Source organism: Myripristis murdjan, chromosome 17 (assembly GCF_902150065.1).
Source record: "Myripristis murdjan chromosome 17, fMyrMur1.1, whole genome shotgun sequence".
NCBI lineage: Eukaryota > Metazoa > Chordata > Actinopteri > Holocentriformes > Holocentridae > Myripristis > Myripristis murdjan.
The window spans coordinates 25,706,077-25,734,024 of NC_043996.1; the positions used below are offsets into that span (position 1 = coordinate 25,706,077).

Consider the following 27,948-nt stretch of genomic DNA (forward strand, 5'->3'; position numbering starts at 1 on the left):
TACGCATCATCATAATCATCAATAGATATGTAGCAGTCACAGCCACCGCCTTGTTTGGTAGCCATCCAGTTTTAGAAACACATTAGACTAAAAGGGCAGGGAGAGGAGGAGGACTGTTTTTCTTTCTGGGATTGGATTTAAATAAATAATCTTTTTGAATTTTTTTTTTTTTTTTTTTTTTTTTAAAGCCGTCTTTCCTCCTGCCTGGCGGGTTGGGAAGAGGGTACGGTAAGGTCAGGGCTGAAGGGAGCGGGGCGGGGCTCTATGTGAAGTTCTGGAGGGGCTGGCTGACCCTCATGCAGGCCCAGTAGAAGGCCCGGCCCAAGGTGAGGAGAACCAGGAGGAGCAGCACGGCCCACGAGGCGTAGATGCCCTGGTAGGTCTGAGCCTTCACCCACGTACCGGCCTGGCAGGAGACACAGCGAAACGGCATGCAGTTTTAGAAAAATGGCTTCACTTGAGATACTGCTCACAAAGACTTTTAAGGCACTGAAAGCACATTCTGGGTACATTCTGCTTATTAGAGTGAGTGCAAGTCAAGTCAGAATAAATTTACTTTGTGCAAGAAACCAATGTTAACACAGCAGTCACATTTGCATTTATGTCGCATGCTTTTCATTTTTAATACATAGAGTTTCGCACAGTTGGCCACAGGTCCGGAAAGTATTTTCTCCTGTTTCTCCCCATTTGGATTTTTACTCTTAATGATAACCAAATGTTACTCAGTGCAAAATCACAAGCGTGTCCTGCATAAATAAACATTATCCACAGTATGCTTCACCACCTTGCCGCTTTGTCCATATGACGACAGGAAAAAAATGGGTGGGCGTATAGAGTGGTGAAGTCCCGCCCTCCCACTTCCGGTACATGGGTCCTCAAAAGCAAAAAATTATGAATGCGATCCAATGGGGAGATAAAAATTATTTTCTGGTCCCGTTTGAATTGTGCCATGGATTTCACATATGTTGTTTATGATATTTAAAGATAATTTTTCACGCAAAGAAGACTACAATTTAGCGCGAAGAATATTAATAACGTTAGGTTTTGTGTGAGCCCGCTTTGTGAACTACAACTCTTTGCTGCTCTCGGTGCAAATGATATACGTCACCACCCGCACTGGAAGCCTACAACAGACATGGCCATTTCTCTGCTCTGCGCTGAGTTTTTGAGGTTCTGAGTTTTTGAGGTTCTGAGTTTTTCCGCCCGGCGGCGGGGTCTGCTCGCCCTCCCGCCCGGCCCGGCGCTCCGTCGGCCCTCGGAGACGCGGACAATCGGGAACAAAACACACCGGCATCTTGACTTGAATCTGGATGGAGGGAAACGGCGATGACGTGACGTCACATACGCGACACAGTATGTAGTCTTTCTAATTGTGTTTTCTCAACAGCATTTAACTGAACAATGGCGCAATAAACGGTCAAACTCTTGACATGAAAATTTGTTATTTAAGCCTATAAACAACATTTGTGTAATCCATGGCATAACGACGGGGGGACCAGAAAATAATTATTTTCTGTCCATTGAACACCATTCATTTTTTTCGCTCCGAAAGGTCCCATGGGGGTCCACCGGAAGGGGCGGGACTTCACCACTCTATAAGGTCATTAGTGTAACGTTATGGCCATCAGTTTCAAAATGCTTCAGCTTTGTTTCTGACCAATCAAATTGTTCCTGTCAGTTTGTGATGTCAAGCAGCACTAAGTACTACAGTAGCCATAAGCGTCACTGACTGTTATGGTTAAGAAGCCAGCTAAAGCCACAAAATCTGCATTTTCGTTGGGAATTAAATGGAAAGGTACCAATGTTCCTGCAGCTCCAACACTAAACCCTAAATGAATACAGGGCAGAGGAAACGTCTGGCTGAGGGAAGATTGGCTGACCCCCACTACATAACTGCAGTTTGAGTCAAAGCCAGTTTTATGCAATTAGTACAAGTGACCTGCAGTGGGTTAGACACAAGATTTACATTTAATTAACATCTAACTGGGTTTGCAGAGTAGCAGTATTTGTGAAGCACCGACAAGCAAACAGTTACCTAAGTGGTTGAGGCATTCAAAGCTACAAAGTTCAATTTCACCAGTGTGGGAGACAGAATTTTAAACTCAGCTTAAAATCGTTTCTCGTTTCTGTTTTATCCACGGGCAGATCAGCCGAGCCGGGTCATAAAAATTAACATTCTGATTAATAGCAGATGGGCTGTGGGTGGGTGAAATAATACAGCATTAATGAGAGAAAATTAATTACATTCTCATCAACATATCAATACAACACACAACAAAAAGAAGATCACCTGGAAAGCTTGCTCTGCTCGACATAATTTAAAAAGCAACATAGCCTACAAGGACAGGTAGAGGTGGAGTGAGACGCCCATGCAGGTGCGGGTCTTGAAATTGGAGAGAATAATTCATTCGGATGGGTGGCAGGTGGAGGATTTATGCATGCGCTGAGATTCAGATGACATCAGAGCCGATCAGCGCATCACTAGTACACAGCCTTGCTCACTTTGACTTTTTTCATGAACGTTAATTATTTCGGCGCAGTTGTTATTTGTTTGTGCTAATGACTCAACTGGGAGAGAGTATTGCCATCCAAGGATTGCAAATGCTCAAACGAGCCATCATGTAACATTGCATTGGGGAAAACGAATGGGATTTTTTACTTATGGAACCCTGCCGCCAAATATAACTCTGCCCGCTTTGCAGTTCTATTTATGTTGCTGCAAACTGTGCAGAATTTCACACAAGGATCCAGTGGTTTGGACAGATTAAGATAAGCAAGCATGGTTACCGATTGCAGCATTACATCTTAAATTTCATCCCAACTTTAATTTCCTGATATCTATTTGTCACAGAATATCACAGAAACAGAAAAAAATGGTGAACAATGGAAGTGTAGTTTGTGTATCTCTAGTCGATCCGGGAGGGGGATTTATTCGACTGCAACAGACTGACGCGGCGGTACTGACTTCTCCCATTTCAGAAGAACAAATTTTTATGGGAAAGCAACATAGTCAATGCATTAAGTGTGACTGAGGAGGAATGAGGAGTGGAAATAGTTGTGCCATCAGGTGTAAAGTTTGGAGCTGTTTAATGGAGAATGAATTCATAAAAATGGCAAAAGTGACTTGGAGAGAACCTAGGGGGATGCTCTTGGAATATGCGAGTATGATTTTCTGGTTCAAAACTCAGAGCACTAATACAGAACAAAGTTAATTTGGGTATAAAAACTCAACAATCTCTAAAATTACTGATGCCAGGTTTTGGGGGTGGGCTGATTCATGCTCACAAGTATTAGCTGGACTTTCCTCAAGCACAGGAATAACATGAATTCTTGTAATGAGCAGTGCTCTTCTCTCTGCTTCCCAGACATCTACTATGTGATACAATCCCCTTGGTCATACAGATGATTAATGGCATCCAGAATAAGCCAAGTATGTTCACACCCAGGCTCTTCGAATACAAAGGCTAGAGCCAGATAAGGTTTAGTGTATTACAGTTAGAGCTGTGTGTGTGCCATGCCTACACTTCCACCCATATTTTGTTTCACTTCATTCCAGCTCTGTAGCTCCGCCAGGAGAAAAGTCTGGCAGATGCTGTTTATCAGAAAGCATTAAAGGGGGCTGGAGGTGGGAGACTGTTGTACCTAGCCATAAGGTAATCAAAACAGCTCATACTGGCCAAAAAAAATCACTTAAATATGCTTACTCGAAATGTGTGCTTCAAAACAGCTACAGATGATTTTTTTCCCCCTCCTCCACTCCTGCAAATGATCTGTGAAGTTTTGATAATTCAGTGTGCTCTCAGGGGCGTAACATTTCCACTGGCACCTTTTCGTAAGCTTGTGGTGCTGAGCGGGACACACACCATGATTTCAGATAGTTACTGCAGCTATGGTGATTAAATCTTCTTCTCTGCACTCCCTTATTTGTAATTATCATGTTCTTGTAACAGTGCAATCAGTTGCTTGTCTTGGGCACTTGCCTAGCAAAGTCACTGATGCAATTTACACCTCCACACCTCAACTGTCACCGCCACCAGTGTTACACTTTTTGATTTAGCTACAACCACTTTTGGTGAAATGTTCCAATGTTCAGTGTCTGCAGCTAATACAAACTACCTCATCTTACTGCACTCCATGCTGTTGGGCTCATAAGCATTCTGCGCTCAGTGAGTATTTATCATTTGATGCCATTTATGTGACCTGCTCATCTTGCACCCTCTGCTGTTTACACACTACAGTGACTGCTCCGTTATTGTTATGTGCCCATGTACCCAAGCTGTCCCATTCCATCATGCTGCTCTGAAAGCACCTATTCCATTTCTGTGTCATGGGACTGTAATTTATGGTGAGGCACAAAATGTTTGTGCTTGTGTGACTGCGTCGCTTTGAAGTGGAGGACGGGCAGGCATGCAAATGGGTAATATTTGATCTGCTGCTACAAATAATAGCTGTTTTCATTGTCGATTAAGCTATCAACTATTTTCTTTCTATTAATCTATTCATCAGTTTGTTTATGACGTGTAATAAATTAAGACAAATGCTCGCTGAAAATTTACAGAGCCCAAAGTGGTTTCTTAATTGTGGCTTCCTTAGTCTGAGTGGCAGTCAATTTTTAAATGATATGAACGGAGAAAACGTAAGACAATCTCAGCAATTTAGTGATATTAAAGCTGTAATTAGCAATTGTGATTTTTACTGAAAACATTACTTTAGAGATATAGTCCTTTGCTGCTGCTGAGAGCTTGTAGCAATACAAGATTCTTCTTCTACATTTATGTGTATTAAAATTATAACTGACTAATTTTCAATTGATCAATTAATGGTTAGCTGATCAATTAACTGACTCATCATTACAGCACTATTTGGATCCTTGCACTCCTTTTGTTTACTACTGATTGCCTGTAATACTGATGATCTACAATTTGAATCTTATTCTACTCTTGTAGCTTGAAATGTAAGCACAAGTTTAACAGCTAAAATGTAATTTTAATGTATTGGGGGCCAGTATTAGGACGTACCCGCGTGAAAAATACAGAGGGAATAGAAACAAGGTAAACAAGGCAAGAAAACACAAAGTCAAAACCAAGGGGGAGTTATCCGTTCTCAAGCCCAGCAGTGGGTGTTGAAATTGCTATTGCAACCTGAACACTGTTTATAGTTAATCTGGGTTGTTTGTACTATATCTGACTGACAAATAGAGGCCTGTCACAGAGCGTCTGGAGAGCAGCGGCAACCACCACCATGCTGGACTGACAAGAAAAGCAACCTTATCGCTTCCTCCTCCCTGAGAAAAAAACAAAGCAAATGTTTTCTGTGCAATCGTAGCCTGTTCAAATTACACAGTGAAAGAGGAGGACAGGATCAGAAATGAGGAAGCAGTAGTTTTGCAATCTTTACCCCAACGCAAGTGCCTGACTTGTAGCGTTTCTTAACCTCATGTCAAACATTCCACGACTGGCCTCTATTCATCTGGATGACAGGACAGACAGATGCCGGTGTCCACTCACCATCAGCCCGGCCGTGGAGATGCTGAATAGCAAGCACAATAGAAAACACCACAAGCTCCGCCTCCGTGGATACCTCTGACCAATGGAGGAGCTGCATGAGAAATGGAGAGTGAAAAGTGAAGAAATTTGGAAATCACTTAACAGTTCATATGCATATATATATATTTGTGTGCGTCTCTCTAAGGGGGCATAAATCACAGGGAGAGTTCAACTGTTGTCTTCTGTTTATTTGAGCCAGCACAGCACCGAGGAACAGCCACGGTAGAATCAAAAACAGTAATTTGAGCAAAACTATCACCCTTGTGCACACGGTAATCATGTGTATTTTTCTTTTCAGATAATGACACTGTTAAACCTCGTTTGGCTGGAGTTAGGTGGTTATTTTCTAAGGAAGCTAACCATAGGTATATTTACTCAAAGTCAGGAGGCTAATAGTTAGCAATGGAGCCATCCAGCCAGTATCCAACACAGCAAGAATGGCGAGAATAGGACAGCATCAATATGTGCCACTTAGGAGGTAAGTAAAATATCTATATTTTTTTAATAGGTGAATTATCCCTTCAAGGCATGCTAAGGGAAAAAACTACCTCACTCTCAAAGAAACGGTTCAATTTAATGCACTCACCAGGGTGTGCATTTATTTTTCTTTCAGCTGATTATACCACTCTATGGAAGAAAATGACCCTGTGAACTATTTAACATCTTAATGAGATAGTGTGACTTGAACTGCAATTATAATCTTCAGCCCAAGCTAAGGCAATTCAAGAAAAAAATATATATATAATCTGTCCTGAAACAAACTGTTGTCAAACGGCACATGAATCAACTTGCAGGAACTGTGTGCACTGAGTTAAGAAGCTTAACCCTGATGTAGACATTTCACAATGGAGCTAATGATGTAAGAATGTGGTTTGCAGCATATTTCATAGAAAAACCTGAGGCACATAACATACGTGGAGCAAAATCCCAGGGATCATAAACCTCATGATGTTATGAAACAAACGTAAACACCCTGAGAGCGGTGGGGGCGGGGACCATATGCATGTCCTATTCTTGAACTCACAGCCAATACCTGCTTGTTCCCTGCGAGTTTCTCTGAATATGAGCAACAGCTTAATGCATGAGATGTGAATGCAAAATGTAAAATTATTGGACAGTGAAAGTGGAGCGGTGTAATGGATAAACGGCCTTTGGCTACTTACACTTTCCTGCAGTGTGGGCACCTGGCCAGCGTCCGGTCTGTGAACTCTGTCCACTGAAATTACAACAGACAAACACTTGTGAACTCAAAATCAATCAATAAGTAACATAGGATATTTGTCACTTCTTTTGCCATGACAACAGAGCTTCAAGATGGGATATTAAGTGAATGTCAAGACCAGCATACAACAATTCTCACTGATTTCTATTCAAGAACACGGTGTCAGTGTTTTTGTTAAAGTTACCCTCTTCCTAAGATCTACTCTGCTTTATTATTGTAACATAGCCCTGCATGTAATATCAATACTAATCTGCACCGACATGGATTATGTTCACTTTAACACATACACAAATAGTACTAGCATTGGCACAGGACAAATATCTAAATGGAACTTTGAGTTAATTAATTTATTTATCAATTAGAAGTCTGTGATCAGATTTTCTGCACATTAACCATATAACCTTTAGACCAATGGGTTATAAGTTATAGGTTTATAGGTTAACATAAACCATACACATTTTAAGAACACAAATACAAAAATCCTAATCCTCAACAGATACTGGACAGCACCCAAAATATACACAAGAAGTGTTCTCTTAGGGTGTACAAATTTATTCTCACCCTAACGTTGAGCTGTGATAAATTTGTAAACCTTGAAAACAGAATACAGTGTGCGGGCTCCACATTCTTCTTGTTCAGGCAGAAATGCTCTGTATGGGATGCACAGGGAACATTATCACTAGATCTGCGACAAACGGATCGCTGCCACACCACCCAAGGCAAAGATTTGTATTTTCATTCAGCCGTCCTGTCTTTTAAGCAGGTGGGGACGGTGTGACAGAATGTTAAAAGGCCTGTACCATCTATCTTTACTCCTTTCTACACCTCGAATCCTTCCTTTTTTTTTTTTAACCTCTGCTGTCCTCCATCTCTCACTCTCTTTCACCATATATTCAAACCAAGTACATGGCCAGCAGCAGAGATTCTGGGTTTTAAAAAAAAAAAGTCACTTGCTTGCCTGTACCTTAGGAACAACACCTCTCCACCCAATGGAATTTCAAAACAATCCCAATCCAACAGGACTACAGACTCAATCCGCCCGCAGGATATCTCAAACACTACACAGATTTCCATTAAATTTGGTAGATACATGAGCCTTGCACAGAGGAGGTATTGATTTGATTTTTGTGTTGATCAAAATATGGAATTTTCTCCAATATATAATTATTCTTTCTTATCTGTAACTACAAAACTAAGAGAGGAAGAGACTGGATTCCAAATGCACTTGATGGGTAAAAAAGACCTCAGCCGTGTCACACAATCACACTAAATACTTCTTGTAATCAAGTATGAAAATTCAAGAATGTCAATGTACATGTTCAATTTGCTAAGTATTTGGAATGTATAGTTACTACACACTATTGTCCCACAATGCAGGGAGAAGCTACACCCAGCTCGATAATTAAAAATAACAAATCAACTCTTGTTGACAGGAGCATCTCTGCGTCTCTCTGGGTAACAGTAAAATGACAAGTTCGTGAAAACCAAAAATAATTCAAAAATATCTGTTGAGATACTTGCTTTCGTTTGTATTTGTGTGCAGTCTGTCTTTCAGATTTGAAGGCGCATGGTGGCAGAGGATGTCCAGACATAGGTCACATGATGCTGCCATCAGTGGACATATTGCATCATTTCTAGTTAGTAAAAAATGGTGTAACATGTTGAATTTCTATCATATTAATCCCCAAAGCAGTATACTATGTAAAGGAGTATACAGCATTTAGAGTTTATTATTAGTAAGGTGCTGTGTGTTGGGGTGGGCTGCACCTGGTCTCCCTTTTTAACAGGAATCTCGTGAGGTTCTGAGAATGTAAGAGATGGATGCATATTTGGATTTCTAGGAACAGCCCCTCTTAAGAGTCCGGCAAAAAAAAACAAAATGTTAAACTTCAAATTTAAGAGTTAAGACTGATGTTTTGGTGTGTAACAGCAAGTCACAGAATTGTTGAGCACTGAAGGAGATTTTTGCTCTCTGACTGCCGTGTAGTTTTTGACTGCTAAACAGAGAGATGGACAGAAAAGGGGATCATCATACCAGGAAGGTGTTGCTGCAGTGCCCACAGGAGACCCGGGCCCCCACTGGCTGGGGGTCAGGACTGGCCGGACCAGGGTGGACTGGACCCAGATTGATTATCCTCTTACTGGGAAGACACACAGACAGACAATCAGCCTATTAGTTAGTATACTTCACCAAGCATTCACACCAAGCAGCTCAAGACACAAGTCATTTTGTACTCCAGGAAAACACTGCTTGATGTTCAGCACTATTGTCTCATTTGCATAAAATGTGCATCAACTTCCAAATAAATATACTAGCTAAATAGTAAACCATAGTATGTTTTGTTGGAGATATAAGGATTGTTCTGACATGTTGATGCTTCATTTAGCATGATGGAAATTGTTTTTACCCATTTCTTTAATCATAATAGCACAAAATAATAAAGGATTGCAAATGCTAATCAGCCTTAGTTTGTGACTTTTATTGGATCTGACAATCTGAATGCAGCCATCTGCTGCTGAAAGCCAAGTTAGGCACTTCTTTCAGGTCTTTGTGAGAAGAGATTTTGTGATGTGTGCTTTAAAAACAATATATGTTTACATAGCAGGAAAAAAAATCCCCCAAAAAAAGAAAGTGCCAAAAATGTTGCTCTTGCACATTTTATGCCTTAGGCGTAAACAAGGAATCCTATCTTTCCCACCAATTAAGTTAGGCTCCTGCAGCGTGACGTTCAGATAAGTTGCCAAAGCCCTACATTTTGCAGTGACTGACAACAGCCTTACATGTCGTAAGATCAAATCCCAATGCACTGGGATCTCTTTGACCTGCTAAATAGCTGGAAGTGCTGCTGCAAAAAGAGCTTTCTGGCTGTTGCCCTCTTCTATGCAACCAAAAATAAATGAATTTGCAGGCAATGCATTTGGTTGTAATTCATTCTGCAGAAATTTAGTACATAAATGGAGCGGATGAATACTGTTGGATCTCCTGAACTATATTTTTTAGCTCCAAGACGCAGATTATCTTGTTTTCTGTGTGGCCAAACTTCATCACACCTGTACATATATGCATAAATTCTCGAATAAAATGGGCTAAAAATAACATACACAAAAGAAGCTTAATGCCACCAAACCAGACACTCAGACATCCCTCTCATACTACAGAAAGCATGCAGAGTAAAATATGTGAAATACAAGGTGCTTAACTTAAAAAAAAAAAACACATAGTGCAGTATGTTTTAATGAGGCTGTTATTTCCTCATGCGGCTCCTTGAAAACTGCATGTATACTGTGCTCAGGGCTGAGCCTTAATTGAGGGACCGTCTGCTCCATTTGCACCTTGTTTCCTCTGCTTCACTTCTCTCTCTCTGTCTCTCTCCCTCACACACACACACACACACACACACACACACACACACAGACTCACATCATACTTTTCCTTACTCACTCACACAGCCAAGCACACACACACACACACACACACACACACACACACAGCGTCTCACCAGTATGGCCGGGGACAGGCGATCCTCTGGGAAGTGACTTTGCAGATGAGCAGACAGTTGCAGGGGCAGCGAACGTACTTCTTCCCCGCTGGAGCATTCTTAATGGGCTGCAGAGGGAGACAGAGGCACACAGGAAGGAGGAGATGAGCAGAGAATAGAACAGTATATTAGAGGTGGAATAGATAACAAGCCAATTATTCTCGATGGATGAGAATTAAGTAATACTGTGCAAGAGGGAGCGACTCGGTGAGATATTGGAAGTGGCTGTGCTGCAGTGGCAGGCACGGGGCCAAAGGCCAGCATTATGGTACGATGATCGTGTTGGCGCCCGCTGCTTAAGTATGCTTAGCGGGACGGGAGGGGTTTGTTGCATTTCAAATGACTTAACAGACATCATTATACTACAGCTGACATGGAACTTCAATATGTACGCTGAGATTTGAGCTGAAACATACACAAAGCACTCACTCTGCATGACCAAAATCTAACTGATGGGAAGTAGAAATCTGGGGCAAAGTGGAGGCCTTCTGCTGAGCAACAGGATTTCTGTGGCACTGCTTTCCTCTATTACAACTGCAATATATTGTTGAGACCATAGTTTCTGAAATGCTTACATCTCATAAATCTTAAATAGAGAAACATTACGCATGAGACCTGCATCTGAAATAATTTTGTCCCAGGGACACTGATTTTGTTGATATAGTGGTGTATAACTGTCTAGACTGTAAACAGTGAGGAGCAATGATTAGAAGTCACCCTCATACATGTTTTAATTGGAATCATTTCTAGTGAATTAACTGACAAAAAAATTGATTTTATCCACCTAAATCATAAGGTAGGGCTATAACAGAGGGAGTGTCACTTCATTCTTAATTGAGACCCCATAGATTTGCCCTGTTTACTCAAATCACGTCTGGTGTTGGGTATGGACAGTTCTCTGCCCGCAGGAAAAGGCAGATCAATACCTGACAGAAAAATACAAACTGTCTCTTAAACAGCAGCAAGCAGCACTCTGTCCAGAGAAAATTGGACTCTCCAGCGTTTTACACTCTTATCCTTTTGGTATCAAGTGACCACAGACTGGATGGGTTGGTACACGAGTGCAGTTTACTGATAGCATATTACATGATTTCTGGGTACCGAAGTTCAGATTTTTCAAACAATTATCTCTCGCTGCAAAATGGAACTGCTGAGACACAAAGCTATCTAGTGCAGCTTTAAACGATTCATGATTTTTCTAGGGACCCCCTGAAACACCCTTAAGGACTGCAGGAAGCCCCTCAGGGTCATGTGGGACCGCCTCGAGCACCCTTGAGGTCAACAGACCCCAAGTTGAGATTCTATTACACAATATCTCTCTTTTTTTTTTTTTTAAAGGAAACTAGGTTCAGCTGTAAACCAGACTTGACTATTTTTCACTCCATCCACATCCTTTAATGCACATATGTCTGCACATGAGCCAGTACACATTTCTAGATGAGACCAATTCTATCTGAATGACAATGATGCTTAATTGCACATCCATTGCACTGATTTCTGTGTAATCTGTGTACTTCAGAAGGTGATGGCCAACAATGCACATCTGCAAGCTCTAGACATGCTTCCCCACATATGTTATCTCCATCTGTAAATAGCTTATAATGCATATTTGCGCATCTGGACCCCTTTCTGTATATTTATTCTCCCATCTGTACAACGGTTTCAAAAGCCAGCGATGCACACTTGTGCAGACATTTCAATTTGTAAATCTGTCTTTGGTGACGCTGTATCTTATTTGTTGTTTTATTTTCAATATATCTGGCTGCTGAAATTACATGCTGTATCCTATCCAGTAATATCAAATTGTCTTATACCGACTTGGATCGTGTTTTCTGCTATTGCAACTGCCCAACTTCCTCACAGAGATGACTAAACTTCTTCTATTATGTAACATTAATGTGCGTTTAACTGTTCACAGCTGACAAAAAGTAAAAGTGTAACTGTGCAACTCTATTTATTATGTCTACAGAACTTCACTTCTAAACATCAATACATCATTATCAAATTGTGATACATTGGTATTGGGACTATAGCCTGTTGCTTCCAGCTGTAAAGATGATGTCACTTGCTGCTTTCCATCCAACCCACGCTCGAGTGCAGATGCCCAATTGATAGATATAGTTTGTGTAGCCTACTCTTGTTCCTGTGCAATGTCTGCATAACCTGTGGCTGTAACAGAAGAATTCCCCAATTTGGGATCAATATCGTACATCTATCCATCTTAAGATCACCACACTTACAGTTTTGCACTCAAGCACCTCCACACTTGGGTGACATGTTTTTGCAATTGTCAAGAAGCACTCATGTTCATGCTTTCATCCAGTATGCCCTGATAACACTTACGGGTAACATGTGCACTTTACGGATGTCACACCAAAAAATAACCACTTGAAAGGTGCACTATATAGTTTTAACAAATATGGTTTACACTGGCAGAGTCTGTGAGTATACAGGCATTTTTTTTTTATTAATTTGACATCGCAAAAGAACAAAAAACATGTTTGAGCATAGTTTGTCCTAAGAATTTATTGAATTCCCTTACTTTCCCTGTCTGAATTAGACTTTTCAAAATTTCATGACTTTCCAGAACATGCATGACCAGTGAGAACATTATCTGTTGAAGTGAATTTCCTGCCTTACATGATGGTGCTTTGTTATTGTTGATGACCACTACCAAACTGTAACATATACAATTGATTTAAGGATAAATACTTGGTACAAGACTGCCTCCGAGCAGAATCAGCTGAGGTGTGAATTAAGTGCACGTGGGATGTGCATGTGGATGCAGTTTTTCTTGACTGGGACACACTGCACACTTAGCAGCTTGTAAACGAACATGCACTGAAGCTCACAATACCACAGGTGTGGGTAACTGCAACTGGGCAAGAGTGTGTTTGCTCTCTATTTCACTTTTGAGTTTTCCCATCAAGCCTCATGGAAAACTGTAAAAGCTTTGGCTCTATTTGTGCTGCTACAGCAGCAATCTCCTCCAGTTTTGTGAGTGACGTAAAGCCAATTCCTTTGTGCCATAAACCTCAAAATCCAGAATTGTTCAAGATACAATTGATAAGTGCGTGTATTTACAGATTCACTGAGGTGCCTACCGTAGCTTCGTTGCAGACTCCACACTTTACCACGTGCTGATGGATTTTGCCCTCCACAGAGATCAGGCTCTGACACACCCTGCAGCTGATGACCGGGGCGCTGCCGCTCTCTGGGGAGGTGAGAGGAGAGTAGGGCGGAGGGTCCTCCCCGAGGAGCACCGAGGGTTGGGTGGGGCTGGGGAACGGAGGGAAACCTGGACGAGGAACAAGACAAGGAAGGCCCAGGAAGGGTGATAAACGCCAAGCAATGAAAACCAGGGGCCCTGTGAATTGATTCTTGAGGGAACAGAGTCACGAGAGCTGAATACTAGGCCACAAAAAGGCTCAGCTCCCATGACAAGTGACCTGTTATGTTACGATTAACAAGATAATGAGATTTTGGTCTCGAGTTACACTGAAAGGAGCTTTATAACAAAAACACTGCTGGAATGCAGAGTGAGGACTATTTCAGTGAATTAGAGTGAATGTGTAACTGTGTGTGTGAGAAAGAGAGAGAGAGGGACAGAGAGAGAGAGAGAGAGAGAGAGAGAGAGAGAGAGAGAGAGAGAGAGAGAGATCAAATGGGAAGTAATCTTATGCTTATATTATACCTGTTCTGAACAACACACCTCTCCTAAGGCAAATGTTATTAGAGGCCACGTCTCCTGCCTTTTCTAGTGATGCATTTAATGCATTTGGCACAACAGTCCCTCCCTGTGTGAGCTGTCATTGGTCGCAGTGCTATTTTGCAGCATTCATCAGGACCTTCCGTAATGGCTGAATGAAATGTCAATCAAATCAGGTGTTTCTCGGTTGCTAGCTAAGCAGAGACAGTTACCTAGCAAGCCAGCAACATGACACTAGACGTCATGCAGCTGCCCACTGAAAAGGATGTAGCATGTCACATTAGGACCCACTGATATAGTCTGTTTAGTGGAAAAGACGAAGCGCTGGAAAGCCGGAGCTTCGCGGAAGTAACCGTTAACCGGTACGCATTAGCTTAGCAGCGAGCTAATGATGCCTAACGGTAACAGCAGCCAGGATAGGCAGCGTTAGCACAGCTGTCTCCCCCCTGCCCACAATACAACACACTGAAAATATCTCTCCCCGGTGGTTCTTGAAATGAAATGCTCTGAAAGCGTGTGTCACATCCCGCACAAACACCCAGAAGTGACAGGCCTGCTCTTGAGTCTTTTATCACACTGTCACACCTGAGCTAGCGAGCTAACCAGGATGCTAGGCTAGGCTAGGCTAGGCTAGGCTAGTCGGGAGTCGGGCGGAGGAGGAGAGAGAGAGCACCATGGATACTCACTTTGTGGTTTGTTGGGCACACCGTAGGACGCCGCGCCGGGAGACACCCCTCCGTTACCGCTGCCGAGAGCACCATCTCCCAGATCTGACAGTAACGGGGACCTCTCGCCGTCCGCCATACCGAGAGCAAGGCGTGAGGGGGGGAGTGGGACAGGGAATACCGACCGATACGGTGTGGTATTGTTGTGTCGGAAATGCAGGCGTCACATGACCACACCACCGCCGCTGCTGCTGCGGTAACGATGCGCGGAGGTGTGGCGCTACAGCCGGAGGGAGGCTGGGCACTGGGGCCGGGGATGCTGCGATCCAGGGGTGCGATCCGGGGTTAAGATAGTTTAAGATTTCACACTATTTTTTTCCCCACATTTTTTTCTCATCTCGTTTCTAATATTGTTTTAATTCGGTGTAGTTTCGGTTAGTTCCCAGACTGGGTTAGCTAGTTTCAGTTTTTTTTTTTTTTAATTATTATTATTATTATTATTATTTTTTTTTTTTATTTCAACTTTAGTTTTAGTTTAGTTTTAGTTAACCATAATAACCTGGGTGAATTTACTGAATTAAATGGTAATGGCATTAATTACACTGACAATCTTTTCCAACGAGCCTAGTAACCTAACAGAGATGTCGTGGTGCGTTTTAGTTGTTCTCATAGAAGATGAATCCGTTTCTATGGTTACTCTACTTCATGGGATTGCAAGCAGTCACACCTGCTCCAGTGCAACCCCAGTCACCTGTCCCTGGCCACTGAGCAAGGACGTTTGGGGTTAGATGCCTTGCTCATAGGCACCACAGCAGACGACTAGCCCTTCTATTAGTTGGGGTCAATCTGAGCCCATTCAGTGTTTAATACCTTCAAATACATGATTAAAATCTTTTTTTTTTTTTTTTGTGCCTCATATTTCATGACTTTTCCTAATGGGAGAAGTCAAAATTAACATGGTTACATGTTTTATTTTGAAGGGCTATTTGGGAAAGTATAGTCAACAAGACACAAAGTATCTGACAGATAAACTTGGGTTACAATTTTCATTATAATAGTTTTCTGTAATTTTAATTTGCTAGGGTAAAAGTGACCCCATATGATAGAAAAAAAAAATGTTAGTAAATTTGAAGGTGACAGGAGGGCTAGTTGCTGAGGAAGGAGAGCGTGTCACTCACTGACTCCCCCATGTCCTTATTTTTCCAGCTGCTCTCAGTATTTGAACTGGCAACTTTCCACACACAAGCCTGTTTCTCTAAACTTTTACACTGCTGCCAGGTCAAAAAAATGATGTAAAGGTGGATAATCTGTGACATCACACGCAATTTATTCTTTCAGAAAAACGTTAACATCCATCCATCCCTAACATCCGAGGTACATCTGTGATTTTTCAATAACAAAATAGCTGCATAATTACAGAAAAATATTTATTACGAATCCATGAATAGCTGAACACATCACAAAATGAATGACAGATTAAATAACCGCATGTACTGGCAATTTGTCGAACTTGCATAGCAAAAACGGATTGACATACACTGGTAATGCCTCTGAGGAAACACACTGGAGTGTGTAAATGTCCAGTGTGCACTGGTGTTAGATTAATTCAGCGCCTTTTGAATCCTTGGAGACTGTTGTCCTTCTCTCTTATTGCATGTTGATGGAGTCCATGAGGCGGTTCATCAGCAGAGTCACCTCGAGCTCCTCTCTCTCGCTGTAAAACTGCGCCCTCCCCTCTTGGCTGTGGACCGGGTGAGGGAGGTGAAGACCTAGTTTACTGAGGAGAGGAGACGGAAAGTGAGAAAGGGAGTGTGTGCATGTGTGTGTGTGCCAGATAGAGAGATGTTAAAGACTACAAATCAAAGCTTACATCGGGACATGTACCTCTGATTAAAAGGCAATGTTTGGAAACGGATTCTTTTGAAGCTGGATTGAATTGCTCCTGCTCCGTGTCGAGGGGATAAAGAATAAAGGCGAACACTTTCAAAGCTTCTCTTACTATTTTGGCGTCCGTAGATCAAGAAACTTTTCCTTCACATCCAGGATCACATCTGTTGCTTTAGTGCCTGGTAGTTTGATTTTTACCTGAGGGGGGGAGAAAGTTGGCATCATTAATGCACATATAAAATAGTGCACATGCACTTTAATCTTCAAAAAGAGAACATTACTAATCAGTTGGTATCACAATTATACAAGGGATGCCATCTTTGTCAGGATTTTGGACAAATAAGCTCCCTAGTGCAGGATATATGAAAGTAAAAATATGTTAATGACTTAAATATAGTTATTAGAAGTCTTGCTTTCCTCCATGCATTAAGAAGATTCTGCATGTCCACCACTGATCTATAATATACGGACCGTGTTTTTAAGTAAAAACATTTATGATGCACATGTCATTGCATATGTGCATGAAATAATGGAATTTGAAAAGCTTATAATAAGTTTATGATAGATCTGTGATCCACACTGAGATCTGGACTTTGTATGTTAAATTCCTGATGTCTTTTTATTTTAACCATTTGTAATTTCATTATGTTCATCAGCTATGTTCAGGGTTGAATGGGAAGGGTTTGCCAGGTTTATAAGGTCTTAAAAAAAAGCTTGGATTAGTCTCTTGCAGTTAGCCTGTGATGGATGGAAGATTAATGTTATCTTAATTCTTGTACAATATAATCTCTGTTGAATTTGTCTCTGTGGCGGTCGTGTACCAGCATGGCTTCACAGCACATGGAGGACGGGTCCTTTCTGCTCAGGCCCAGAAACAGATCCTCTGTCCCCACATTCTGTTTCAGGATGATTTCATACCTGCACACACACAGTAAGCACACACACACGCACAAACACAGAATTGATATTCAGCTCATTGTAATGTTACGTCATTTAGACTCCATAATGAAAACCTAAGAGCACATAAGCCGGGAAGCAATCACAAGCGGGTACAAGTGTCACTAGAAATCAGTGGAAAGTGGAAATTGTGATAAATGATTGTCCACAAGCAGCCTTCCCTTTCCTGCTGCTCCTGATACATTTTGGTTTCAGTGCTGTGCCAGTGCAAGGGAAGTACAGCAAATAGTTTGTAATAATTAAATATCTGCCATGTTTTTTTTTTTTTGTTTGTTTGTTTTTTTGTTTCAAACTGTAATGTAATGGTTATGAGTTTGGTCTGCACATTTTTTTCTTCAGGAGGGAGGGAAGCAAGTGTGGTCTAGTTTGTTTATTTTGTATTTGGATCTGTTTTAGCTCTCCCGGGCTATTCTACCAGGAGCCCGTAACATTTAAACAATATTTAATAATACACTGTAATAAAAGCGGTTACAGTACACAGAGCAGAACCCATTAGTTACATAACGCAAACAAGCTCATGTGCAAAACAAATATCTATCACACTATCTGCATACACAGGTACCATAATTTCAACACATCAGTATGATAATCTAACATACCCAGAGCACAGCAGTGGTTAGAGAGACAAGAGGACCCAGCTTTAGGGCTTAAGGAGAGGATGAAGTGAAAGTAAAAATTGCCTTTGGGGATAAACTACTCGACACAGATTGCATCATATTCATGCTTTAAGGTGCATTATAGTTGATAACTGTGAGACAAAAGGATGTGAAGCCCTCCAAAACTACACACAGAGATGTAAATGTGACCTTTTCTTTTTGAGATTATTTTAGAACATTTCTTTATTAGCCACAGTGGGGGGAGACAAGAAAGACAGTGCAGAGGGAGGGACTGACATGCAGCAAAGGGTCTGGACCGGATTCAAAGCCAGGCCAGTGCAGCTGTGTGGCACGAGGTACACTATACACCACACTACACGCTGAGCCACCAGGGTGCCCCTTAATGTGGCCTTTTTCCTTTTTTGGCCAGCATAGTTTGGAGTCAACATGACATGATTTCAGGAGGGAGAGATACAGGTGATGCATGGGAATAAGAATCAGCTTGCTTGGCCAAGTGTGCTTGTGCATGCAAGGAATTTGACTCCAGTTCACAGCCGCTTTTTGTACTTAGATATATCACTCAAGAGCAAAAACACAAAGGCAACAACAAAAGAAACAAGGAATTAAATAGGAATAATAAATAGAATGCTGGAGGTAAGTGTGTATGCACAACAAGGTCGCAACTACACAGAGTGTTGTTACGGCTGAATAATTCATAACCACTGTACTGCAGTTATATATGTATTTACAATTGCACATTTATATTGCACATCTGATTTAACAAGAGGCACATCAAGGGATATGCAAGGGAGATAAAACAGCCTGTCTACTGGGCTGCTTTTCACCCAAGTGTACTTTATTCTCTACATCTGAGGTATCTAGGTGTTGGTGTCTATCATAATATAAGGGAGAGATGGCTATTTACAAAGCATCATGTGGACGTCAAAGTTATAAAAAATAGGAAACTGGGTAAATGTCCCACATAGAGAAAGCAAGATATTTTACTATCTGGTCCATGTTCAAGTGCTTTAACTTCCTGTTTTGTTTCTAGTTGGTTGTGTCTTGGCTTTGACTGTGCTCCTTGTGCTTTAATCTTTTTTTATGTATTTGTTTTCCTGTGTATTTGTCTTTGTTTTCGGCGCATGTGAGGCACTTTGTAACTATGTGCTTTAACAAGTGCTACATAAATAAAGTTTTCCTTGCTTATTCTTTTCTGTCCTCTATTTTTTACTCTCCTCATACATTTTTTTAATGATTCAACTCAACTTGTTTATCCTGCCAAGAACTTAACAAATGCCATCCCAATTACAGGCCAGGCCAAGGATAGTGACTTTTATGTATGCTTTTATATACTGACTTCCATGTTCGTGCATTTGCAGTTGTATTGTTAATGTTATACTTTTGTTATCCCATGCTGCTGGGCGACACCCAAGTTGCCCCCATGAGAATTAATGAAGTAACAATCATCATCATCATCATCATCATTAGGGATGTGGATGAAAAATGGTGTTGTAACATCTAAATTGCCCTGTGTTTGACCCCCACACACACATAACCAGCTCCCTCGTTATCAGCTTTGTCTTACTCAGGCTGCGGTCGCGGGTCAGCGAGATCATCATACTGGGCGCCCTCTGCCACCTCCTCCTCGCTCCAGATGTCTTTGCTGCTCTTCATCACGTAGGCAGTCGACCCTGGACACAAGTAAACCGCAATGCACACACAAACACAGGCTGCACACTTCTGTTTTGTACCTGATTAATACTTATGGCTTGGGATTTCTGTGCAAGAAATACAGCGTTACCGTCTTTTTTTGCACTGGGTTTGGGTGGGGGGCCAATGTGTCCGGGACCCAGCTGTGCACAGGTGGCCACATTCTGTTGAGATTAATTGATGTTATTGTAAAACCAGCGTCCCTTGATAGTGTGTGGTTACGATATATATATATATATATATATATACACACACACACACACACACACACATATATATTTATATTATTTTCCCTCTCAACACATTAGAAAAGCCCGAATTCATTGACTTTAAAACGAATCATCGACCCTCCATTTTACATTTAATATATCAAAAAGGTTACACTCAGATTACGTTTAAGTTCTTTTTTTTTTTTTTTTTTGCAAAACACACACACACACACACACACACACACACACATATATATATATATATATATATGTGTGTGTGTGTGTGTGTGTGTGTATATAGGGCTGTCGGCTGTGTAGTAACCTGACTTCTGCACAACACAACTGATGGTCCCAACCCCATTGATAAAGCAAGAAATTCCACTAATTAACCCTGATAAGGCACACCTGTGAAGTGAAAACCATTTCAGGTGACTACCTCTTGAAGCTCATCGAGAGAATGCCAAGAGTGTGCAAAGCAGTAATCAGAGCAAAGGGTGGCTATTTTGAAGAAACTAGAATATAAAACATGTTTTCAGTTCTTTCACCTTTTTTTGTTAAGTACATAACTCCACATGTGTTCATTCATAGTTTTGATTCCTTCAGTTAGAATCTACAATGTAAATAGTCATGAAAATAAAGAAAACGCATTGAATGAGAAGGTGTGTCCAAACTTTTGGCCTGTACTGTGTGTGTGTATATATCTATATCTATATCTATATGTGTATATATATATATAGATATAGATATATATATAGATATAGATATATATATATATATATATACATATATATATATATATATATATATATATATATATATATATATCATGATGTGGTAAATAAAAAATTGGCATTCAGTTATTCAGTCTGTGATCATTATATGGTCGACAACCACCATCATAAGCAACATGCAATTTTATTTGTTTGGAAAAAATGAGTTTTGCCTTTTCCTTAAGAGGTGGATAAACTGGATTTGGGTGTGTTCACCATAAAATGCACTGTATCTTACTTTCCTGTCTTTATCATCATCATCGTCGTCTTGTTGAGTAGATAATAAGGCAGAGAGAGCCTGCAAACTCTCCAAAGATCCAAGACTCGCCATGGAAAAGAGCAGACTTCAACTGAAATTTAAAACAAATAAACAAACAACAAGACAACTACTAATACCTGAACACAAAAATAAACCAGTAAACAAGGAAATGCTTCGACTAAAAACACCGTAGCATTAGCCTGTTAGCTGGATAAATGTTTATGAATTCCCCGCGGATGGGGGTACACTGCTGTTGTTGCTACTCTCCGTTTCCCTGGAGACCTGAGGCTTTTGGGCTGCCATGGCAACCAACCTGACGTCACTGACTGGAGCTTTTTTTTTTTTTTTTTTTTTTTTTTTTTTTTTCAAAAAGGAACTTAAACTGTAACGTAATCTGAGTGTAACCTTTTTGATATATTAAATGTAAAATGGAGGGTCGACGATTCGTTTTAAAGTCAATGAATTCGGGCTTTTCTAATGTGTTGAGGGGGAAAATAAGCTCCTGAACAACAGAAAATAGTAAAGAATCGGTGTAACAGTGTGATATCAAGTGAGTCTACGAAAATTAGAAAGGCACATAAAGCTCCCAACAATAAGATGTTTTATTTTTTTAATTAATTAATTAATTTATTTATTTTGTTTAAAGAAGCAAACATCCCGGTAACAAAGTAGGAAGTGTCGGAGTGGCGCGCCAGTTATGTCCCTGCTCGGACACCGTAGTTAATGCATGGCCCGCAGAGATCATGCTGAAGGTGACAGGTAGTGCCATGCCGGGAGCTCTCAACCTCATGTCTTTCACTGTATTTGCTGCCGGTGAGGACGAACCGAACGTCCCGCTGAACCGGGAGGACCTGTCTCTGTACACCAGCCCTCAGCAGAAGTTTCGGTACGTGGAGCCAGAAGCGGGTCAACTGGAGCAAAGTGTCGCCACCCTGAGGAAAGCGGCGGAGCCTTACGCACAGTGGTGTCAGGGCGCCTTCGGTAAAATTAAACCCAAAGTTCAAAGAGTCATCCAGTTTGGGAATGACACCTACGCCTATCTCAAAGACCCGCCCAAGGATTTCTACCCCCGGGCAGGAGTGATCGGCGCGGCCGGTGTCCTGGGACTGTTTCTCGGCAGAGGCTCCAGGATTAAAAAGCTTATCTACCCGGCGGGCCTGGTGACCGTCAGCGCCTCCATGTACTACCCGGAGAGAGCCGCAGCTATCGCCAAGTCCACCGGGGAGTCGGTGTATGACTGGGCGCTGCAGAGCTACGTTAACATCGACAAGATCCTAAAGCCCGAGAAGAAAGCAGAGGAGAAAGCAGAGAGGAAAGCAGAGGAGAGCAGCGGCGCTCCAGGACAAGCAAAACCCTGAGCAGCTCTGCACCAACAGCCATGCAACATCAGCAGCCTTCTCCTGACTACTGTAGATTCACATTTGCTCAACTAATCTGTGTGACAGCCTCCTGCCCAGATTTTGCACTAGCTTCTACTCTAACTCAGGCCGGGCACTGCCTGTCACAAGTGGGGTTTAACTTGAAATGACCTGCCTGTTGAATGTATATTTATCTTGATTTAAAAAAAAAAGGCACTTGTTTTCTATATTATCAGTGTTACAAGTGTAATAATAATGACAATAATAATAATTGTATGTCCCTGATATTTTGAATGCTGTCACAATCACAATTGCAAACCATAAAGAACTTGAATCAACATGATCCTGCTCCTGAATCTTCTGTCGCACTCCATCATAAAGTTGGATTCTGCACAAGAATTTAATTAACAATGATAAATGTGAATTGCTGTGTAATGTGTGGGTCGTAAACGCTATCATAAAGCTAGATTACGCTGACAATCTAATTCTCCTGATGTTCATTCGATTTTCACAGAGACAGAAAATATGTGTGTTTAACAAATACAACATAACTGAGGATATTGCTTAAATCTAAGGGGAACAAACAATAGGTGACTGTTAAACATCTTTTTTTTTTTATTCATCTCAGCCAAAGAAAAAGTGTACAAAATTAAATATGAACCACTCCAAAGAAATTCTATGTGTCCATCACTCAGAGCAGCACCAGCTTCTCGTTCAGGGCAATCTGAGCTTGGGTGAGGTTGGATAGGTAGGTGACCATCAGCAGATCCTGCAACAGAAAACATTTACAGTGTGTCAGGCATTTACTGTTGTCCAGAGAGACTTCAGATTAAATCCAACTGCAACAAGAAACCGATGGTAAGGACTATAATGGTCACAGACACAGTGCCATAAACAAAATTAACAATTCCAGTGTCCTTAAAATGATTCTTCAGGCTATAGAAGTGCTGGGTGAGGACATAAAAGCCGAGAAGAAAACACATCGAGTTCTTCATGGTGCCCAGGAGAGCACCGGTAACAAAATAAGTAACGTCTGTGAGTGCTTCCTATGATTAGTGGCAGTGAGCAAATGTGCAAAACATTAGCCTGAAAGTAGCTCATCAATAAAGCATGGAAAAGCAAAAAAGGGACACGCTGAACCCAACGAGGGGAAATAACCCATGGCAGCGGCATGAGAAATGAGTGCACATGCAGTTTTCAGGCAGGCGAGGAGCACTCACGTTGATGTTGGAATTGAGCATGGTCTCGAAGTCCTCGGCTGAGATGGTGGGCACCTTGTTGACCAGGTCCATCAGGAAACGGCCCACGCTGTTGTCTGCTGTCACCTTGCCAGACTGACACACACACCAATTTTACTTAGCAATAAATTGGCCATATTTAACTGCCTCACTGTGGATCTCTAAAACCAAAGCTAATTATTTTTACCACGCATTTCGATTTTGTTCCAGCGTAAACATGGACCCTATGGCTTCATTTCCACGACATGGCACGGCTCAACTTCACTTTCTCTGCTTTTTGTACCAGGTCCTTTTCTGCATTTCTTTTTCCACTGTGGATAGTAACCCCCCCTCCCTCAGTGTAGTTGGTCGTCACAGCAACACCAAGTAAAACTGCTCAAATGCACTCCTCACAGATAAACTCCCACCACTGCAGATTTATGTACAAACAGATAACGTAAGAGTGTAAGTACTGTATGTATATTTTAGAAACCACACCAGAGCACCGATGTGTAAAAAAACAAAGGTGATGGGGTGTTTTTCCAGGTCCCTACCACCCAGTACTGGACAAAAGGATCTACAGTTAGTTAAATAACCTGTCGATGCTGGGCCACAGCTTGCTGGCTTATACATACACTATATACCCTTGCACATGTACATAATACACTATATACACAGACACTGCACATGTATAGAAATCTATTGTGTCCTATTCCTATTTTAATTGCTATACCTACCTTTTATTATATATTTGGCTTTGACATTAACTTACTGCTACTGCTGCTGTGTCCTTTTGAATCTCCTCTTTGGGCGATCAATAAAGGTGAGTCTAAATCTAACTGCTGTGACGTCATCTTCAACGCGTCACACACAGGAACAATGGAGGATATCAAAGGGTTGGTGTTCCTGATTCTCAGTATGTGGCTGTTTGTCACAGCAAGGAGAAAGATTTTGTTTCACTAGAGGCTCAAAGTAGCAAGACAAAAAAAGGCTAATGAAAAAAAAAAAACAAGAGTTTGGGAAACCCTACACTCTACATGATCCAAAAATACCATGTACCAGGTACTATCCACCACCTTTGCATGATGGAAAACCAAAAAGGCAAGCAGAGAGAAGCCATACCATGTGGTGTAAAAGCAGCTTATGAAATCAATAGAAGAGCATGAACCACCAGTGTAGCCGGCAAATCAGAGCAGTGGCTCATTCTGCTTTAGTGCCAAGTCCCCCAAATAGCCTGTGCATTTTTGGGTAGAAGACAAGGCACTTCAGCATAAAAATTATTAAAAATATTAACATCAACATTTACGATGTAAAACTGCTGCAAAACGAAAAAAAGATTATGTTTCAGGGATGTGACCAGGAGGGCAAAATCTTTCCACTGATGAGCTCCAACGCCTAAGCCCTTATGGATTTCTATACATTACAATCACACTGTCATCCCACTGGTCTGAGCACTCACCAGTACGTCCTCAATGTATGAGAGTACAGTGGCCAGCATGTCCTGTACCCTGGATGCAGAGCTGGCCACCTGGGACAGGTCAGAGGTCAGGCCCTTGGTGCGACTGGGAGTGACACGCGTCCTCTGGAGAAGATCCACTGAAATATACAGCAGAAACATACAACTGAGGGCACAGCACAACATCTGACTTAAAGACTAGGGTCTGAAACTATTAGCCACAAAACACCAAATAACCACTGTTAAAGTGAGGCAACAAGTTTTCCAATCAAGCTTTAGATCTACTAAATTAGCCCCTATTTTTTTTATAAATAACACTGAAAACAGCCAAAAGTACAAAAATAGATTTTATCCGGGGAAAAAAAAATACCTGACAAGTACATTTTTTTAGTCAACCAGCCAAATGAAATAAACCAAACAGTTAATTTCAGACAGGTGAGACGGAATAAATATTTGGGAAAAATGCACAGTAAGTTTTCTATAATAACGACATCCAAAACACACACCAAAAATTGCTCATTTAGGATCACACATGACTGTCATTTTCTCATTTCTTTGGATTCTTACCGCCTATCCTCTCAGTGTCATAGTAGACATATCTGACACTCAGGGGGGTGAACATCACACCAACTGTCTTTCCTGGAACACCCATCTGTGCACTGTGGGACAAGAGGGACACACAGAGACAGTCAGACACCGTCCGCCTCCTATTGGTCATACGGGGAGTGAGTGACAGGCAGATGAGCCGACCTGACGTAGGCGCGGATGTTCATCTTGCCACTCTGCAGGGCCGTGTCCACAGTCAGGTGGATGGGGTTGGTGGCCTCGCGGCTGTAGTACTCGTGGATCAGCACCGAGTGCTCTGTGATGTCAAAGCCCGTGGCGTACCTGTTATCAAGAACACAAAACTGCTGAGAAACAAATGGGTTACTGCAATTTTAATTTTAACTTTCACGTTTGATTGGAGCTGTTGATGTACCATCCAATGATGACCTCACTGGGTGACACCCGCTTGTGGAGCTCATACATGTTCTTGGCAAACTCCATGTCCACGGCAACCTGTTGGTAGGGAGGACAGGTGTGTCATATGACCAATTTCTAACAGAACACGACTTTCCTTCAAGTATAGTCCTATACATGAAGGTAGGGCTGAATGCTGAATCATTACCTAGACATGAACATGCGAAATATGAATATCTCAAAATAGTAGTAGTAGTAGTAGTTTATTTGGTCATTTGAGGGTGAGTTAATACACTACAATTTTCTTTCAGTTTCTTAGAAAGAACAGACCAAAAAGGTGTAGGCTGAAGCCTAAGCTTATTGTGCCTACCCTTTAAACCCTTAAATATCTTCTTACTAGAAAATACAACAACACAATCAGGACAAGAACAGAAAACAAACAGTAAACAGAGACTAACACAAAACAAAACAAAACAAAACAAAACAAAACAAAAACAACAAAACACACACACAAAAAAAAAAAAAACTAAAAAGAAATGAAACAATATATCACTGGAATTTACAAACGAGAAATACAGAAAAGTACTAGAAACTAGCCTTTACGTTATGTATATCACACTATTGCTCTATATCTGGCTATTATATTTGATCTGTACATCTTTTTAAATTTATTAATTGAACTACAATTTTTTAATTCATTATCTAGTCCATTCCAGATTTTTACCCCTATAACCGATACACATCTATATTTGTTTTTTATTCTTGCATTAGTTTGTTTGAAGATGGCAGTTCCCCTTAAGTTGTACCGGCTCTCTCTATGGTGGAACAGCTCCTGAATACAGCACGGAAGCAGATGATTATGTGCCTTATACATCATAATTGCAGTATTAAGTTCAACTAGATCTTGTAATTTTAAGGTTTTTAATTCAATGAATAGTGGATTGGTTGGTGCATAGAAGTCAGATTTGGTGACAATTCTAATGGCTTTCTTCTGTAGTAGGAATAAAGGATCAATGGCTGTTTTGTAAAATGAAAGATATTTGTGAAGTGACTGCATTTTCTACATCCATTTGGTGTTATTATGCTGTTTTCTGAAGAATGCCTAAAGGTCACTGTTGCAAACGATGCATTTGGACATTTAAATCCATTTAGTGCCCAAATAAATCCTGCATTTCCATCCATGGTGGACAACAATACATACCTCATCCTCTGACTCATTGTGGGGCACAGAGAAGCAGTTGGTAACCTCAACAGAGTGTTTGTCAATGGTACCTGGGGAGGAAACATGTTAGCATTAAGAAGGTATTGAGTTATTTTGACGATATTATAGTCATCGTCTTTTTAGCTGACATCTGGCCGAGCATAGTAAGCACCCAGCAACGGTCGTCACCGCTCAACAAGCTAACTTACGACATCCCGGTGGCTAACGTCTGCTTATAAAAACATAACAAACTCATCCAAAACTGATGGATGACTCGGCAATTTTTTAAAGTTATGAACGGAATTAATGACAATATACGCCCAGCTGTTACAGGTGATGATGCTGCTGGTTGTTTCTACTAACGCTAACGCAGCTAGCCGCTAGCAGATGTTTCGGGCTGAACCTGCGAACATGCGTTAGCACGGTTAGCAGGCGGGCTAACATCAGGCAGCTAAACATCACTTCCCCGACAACTGGCGGTTGATATAAATTTGAGAGGTTTCCACTTACCCAGCAGGGTCCCGATCACTCGACTCGCTCCCTCATTTCTCCGCTCGTACGAGTCGCCAATGGAGGCGAGAACGACAGGGTGAATTTTCACCACCGGCCCGTACACCGACATCTTGGAAAAGGACTGGCCCTGCCGTCTGTTTTCATTGGTAGGACACAACACGGTGAGGAGATACA

General features: G+C 41.4%; 4 protein-coding genes across 5 annotated transcripts; 1 reads left to right on the forward strand and 3 right to left on the reverse strand.

The window, feature by feature from the left end:
* Nucleotides 1-94: 94 nt before the first annotated feature.
* Nucleotides 95-14,983, reverse strand: pip4p1a (phosphatidylinositol-4,5-bisphosphate 4-phosphatase 1a). Its single transcript, XM_030073845.1, has 7 exons — nucleotides 14,703-14,983; nucleotides 13,412-13,605; nucleotides 10,269-10,375; nucleotides 8,804-8,909; nucleotides 6,710-6,762; nucleotides 5,508-5,598; nucleotides 95-406 (listed from the first exon to the last, which is right to left on the reverse strand). The coding sequence occupies exons 1-7, from the start codon at nucleotides 14,818-14,820 to the stop codon at nucleotides 263-265; spliced, it is 813 nt and encodes a 270-aa protein (XP_029929705.1). The 5' UTR covers nucleotides 14,821-14,983; the 3' UTR covers nucleotides 95-262.
* Nucleotides 11,312-27,926, reverse strand: eif3f (eukaryotic translation initiation factor 3, subunit F). 2 transcript variants are annotated; one of them, XM_030073843.1, is made up of 8 exons: nucleotides 27,772-27,926; nucleotides 27,262-27,332; nucleotides 26,080-26,159; nucleotides 25,851-25,988; nucleotides 25,668-25,759; nucleotides 25,075-25,240; nucleotides 24,670-24,677; nucleotides 11,312-11,324 (listed from the first exon to the last, which is right to left on the reverse strand). In XM_030073843.1, the coding sequence occupies exons 1-7, from the start codon at nucleotides 27,881-27,883 to the stop codon at nucleotides 24,671-24,673; spliced, it is 666 nt and encodes a 221-aa protein (XP_029929703.1). In that variant the 5' UTR covers nucleotides 27,884-27,926; the 3' UTR covers nucleotides 11,312-11,324; nucleotide 24,670. The 2 variants fall into 2 exon arrangements, with proteins under 2 accessions (XP_029929703.1, XP_029929702.1); XM_030073842.1 differs by lacking the exons at nucleotides 11,312-11,324; nucleotides 24,670-24,677 and adding exons at nucleotides 23,019-23,196; nucleotides 23,648-23,761 and having other exon boundaries at nucleotides 25,104-25,240.
* Nucleotides 15,998-21,391, reverse strand: dnaaf6 (dynein axonemal assembly factor 6). Its single transcript, XM_030073847.1, has 6 exons — nucleotides 21,049-21,391; nucleotides 19,923-19,995; nucleotides 19,707-19,812; nucleotides 17,390-17,486; nucleotides 16,681-16,766; nucleotides 15,998-16,458 (listed from the first exon to the last, which is right to left on the reverse strand). Exons 1-6 carry the CDS (start codon nucleotides 21,139-21,141, stop codon nucleotides 16,329-16,331), a joined length of 585 nt encoding a protein of 194 aa, XP_029929707.1. The 5' UTR covers nucleotides 21,142-21,391; the 3' UTR covers nucleotides 15,998-16,328.
* Nucleotides 21,761-22,767, forward strand: LOC115374757 (MICOS complex subunit MIC26-like). The gene has a single exon (XM_030073846.1). The coding sequence runs from the start codon at nucleotides 21,813-21,815 to the stop codon at nucleotides 22,425-22,427; it is 615 nt and encodes a 204-aa protein (XP_029929706.1). The 5' UTR covers nucleotides 21,761-21,812; the 3' UTR covers nucleotides 22,428-22,767.
* Nucleotides 27,927-27,948: the final 22 nt, after the last annotated feature.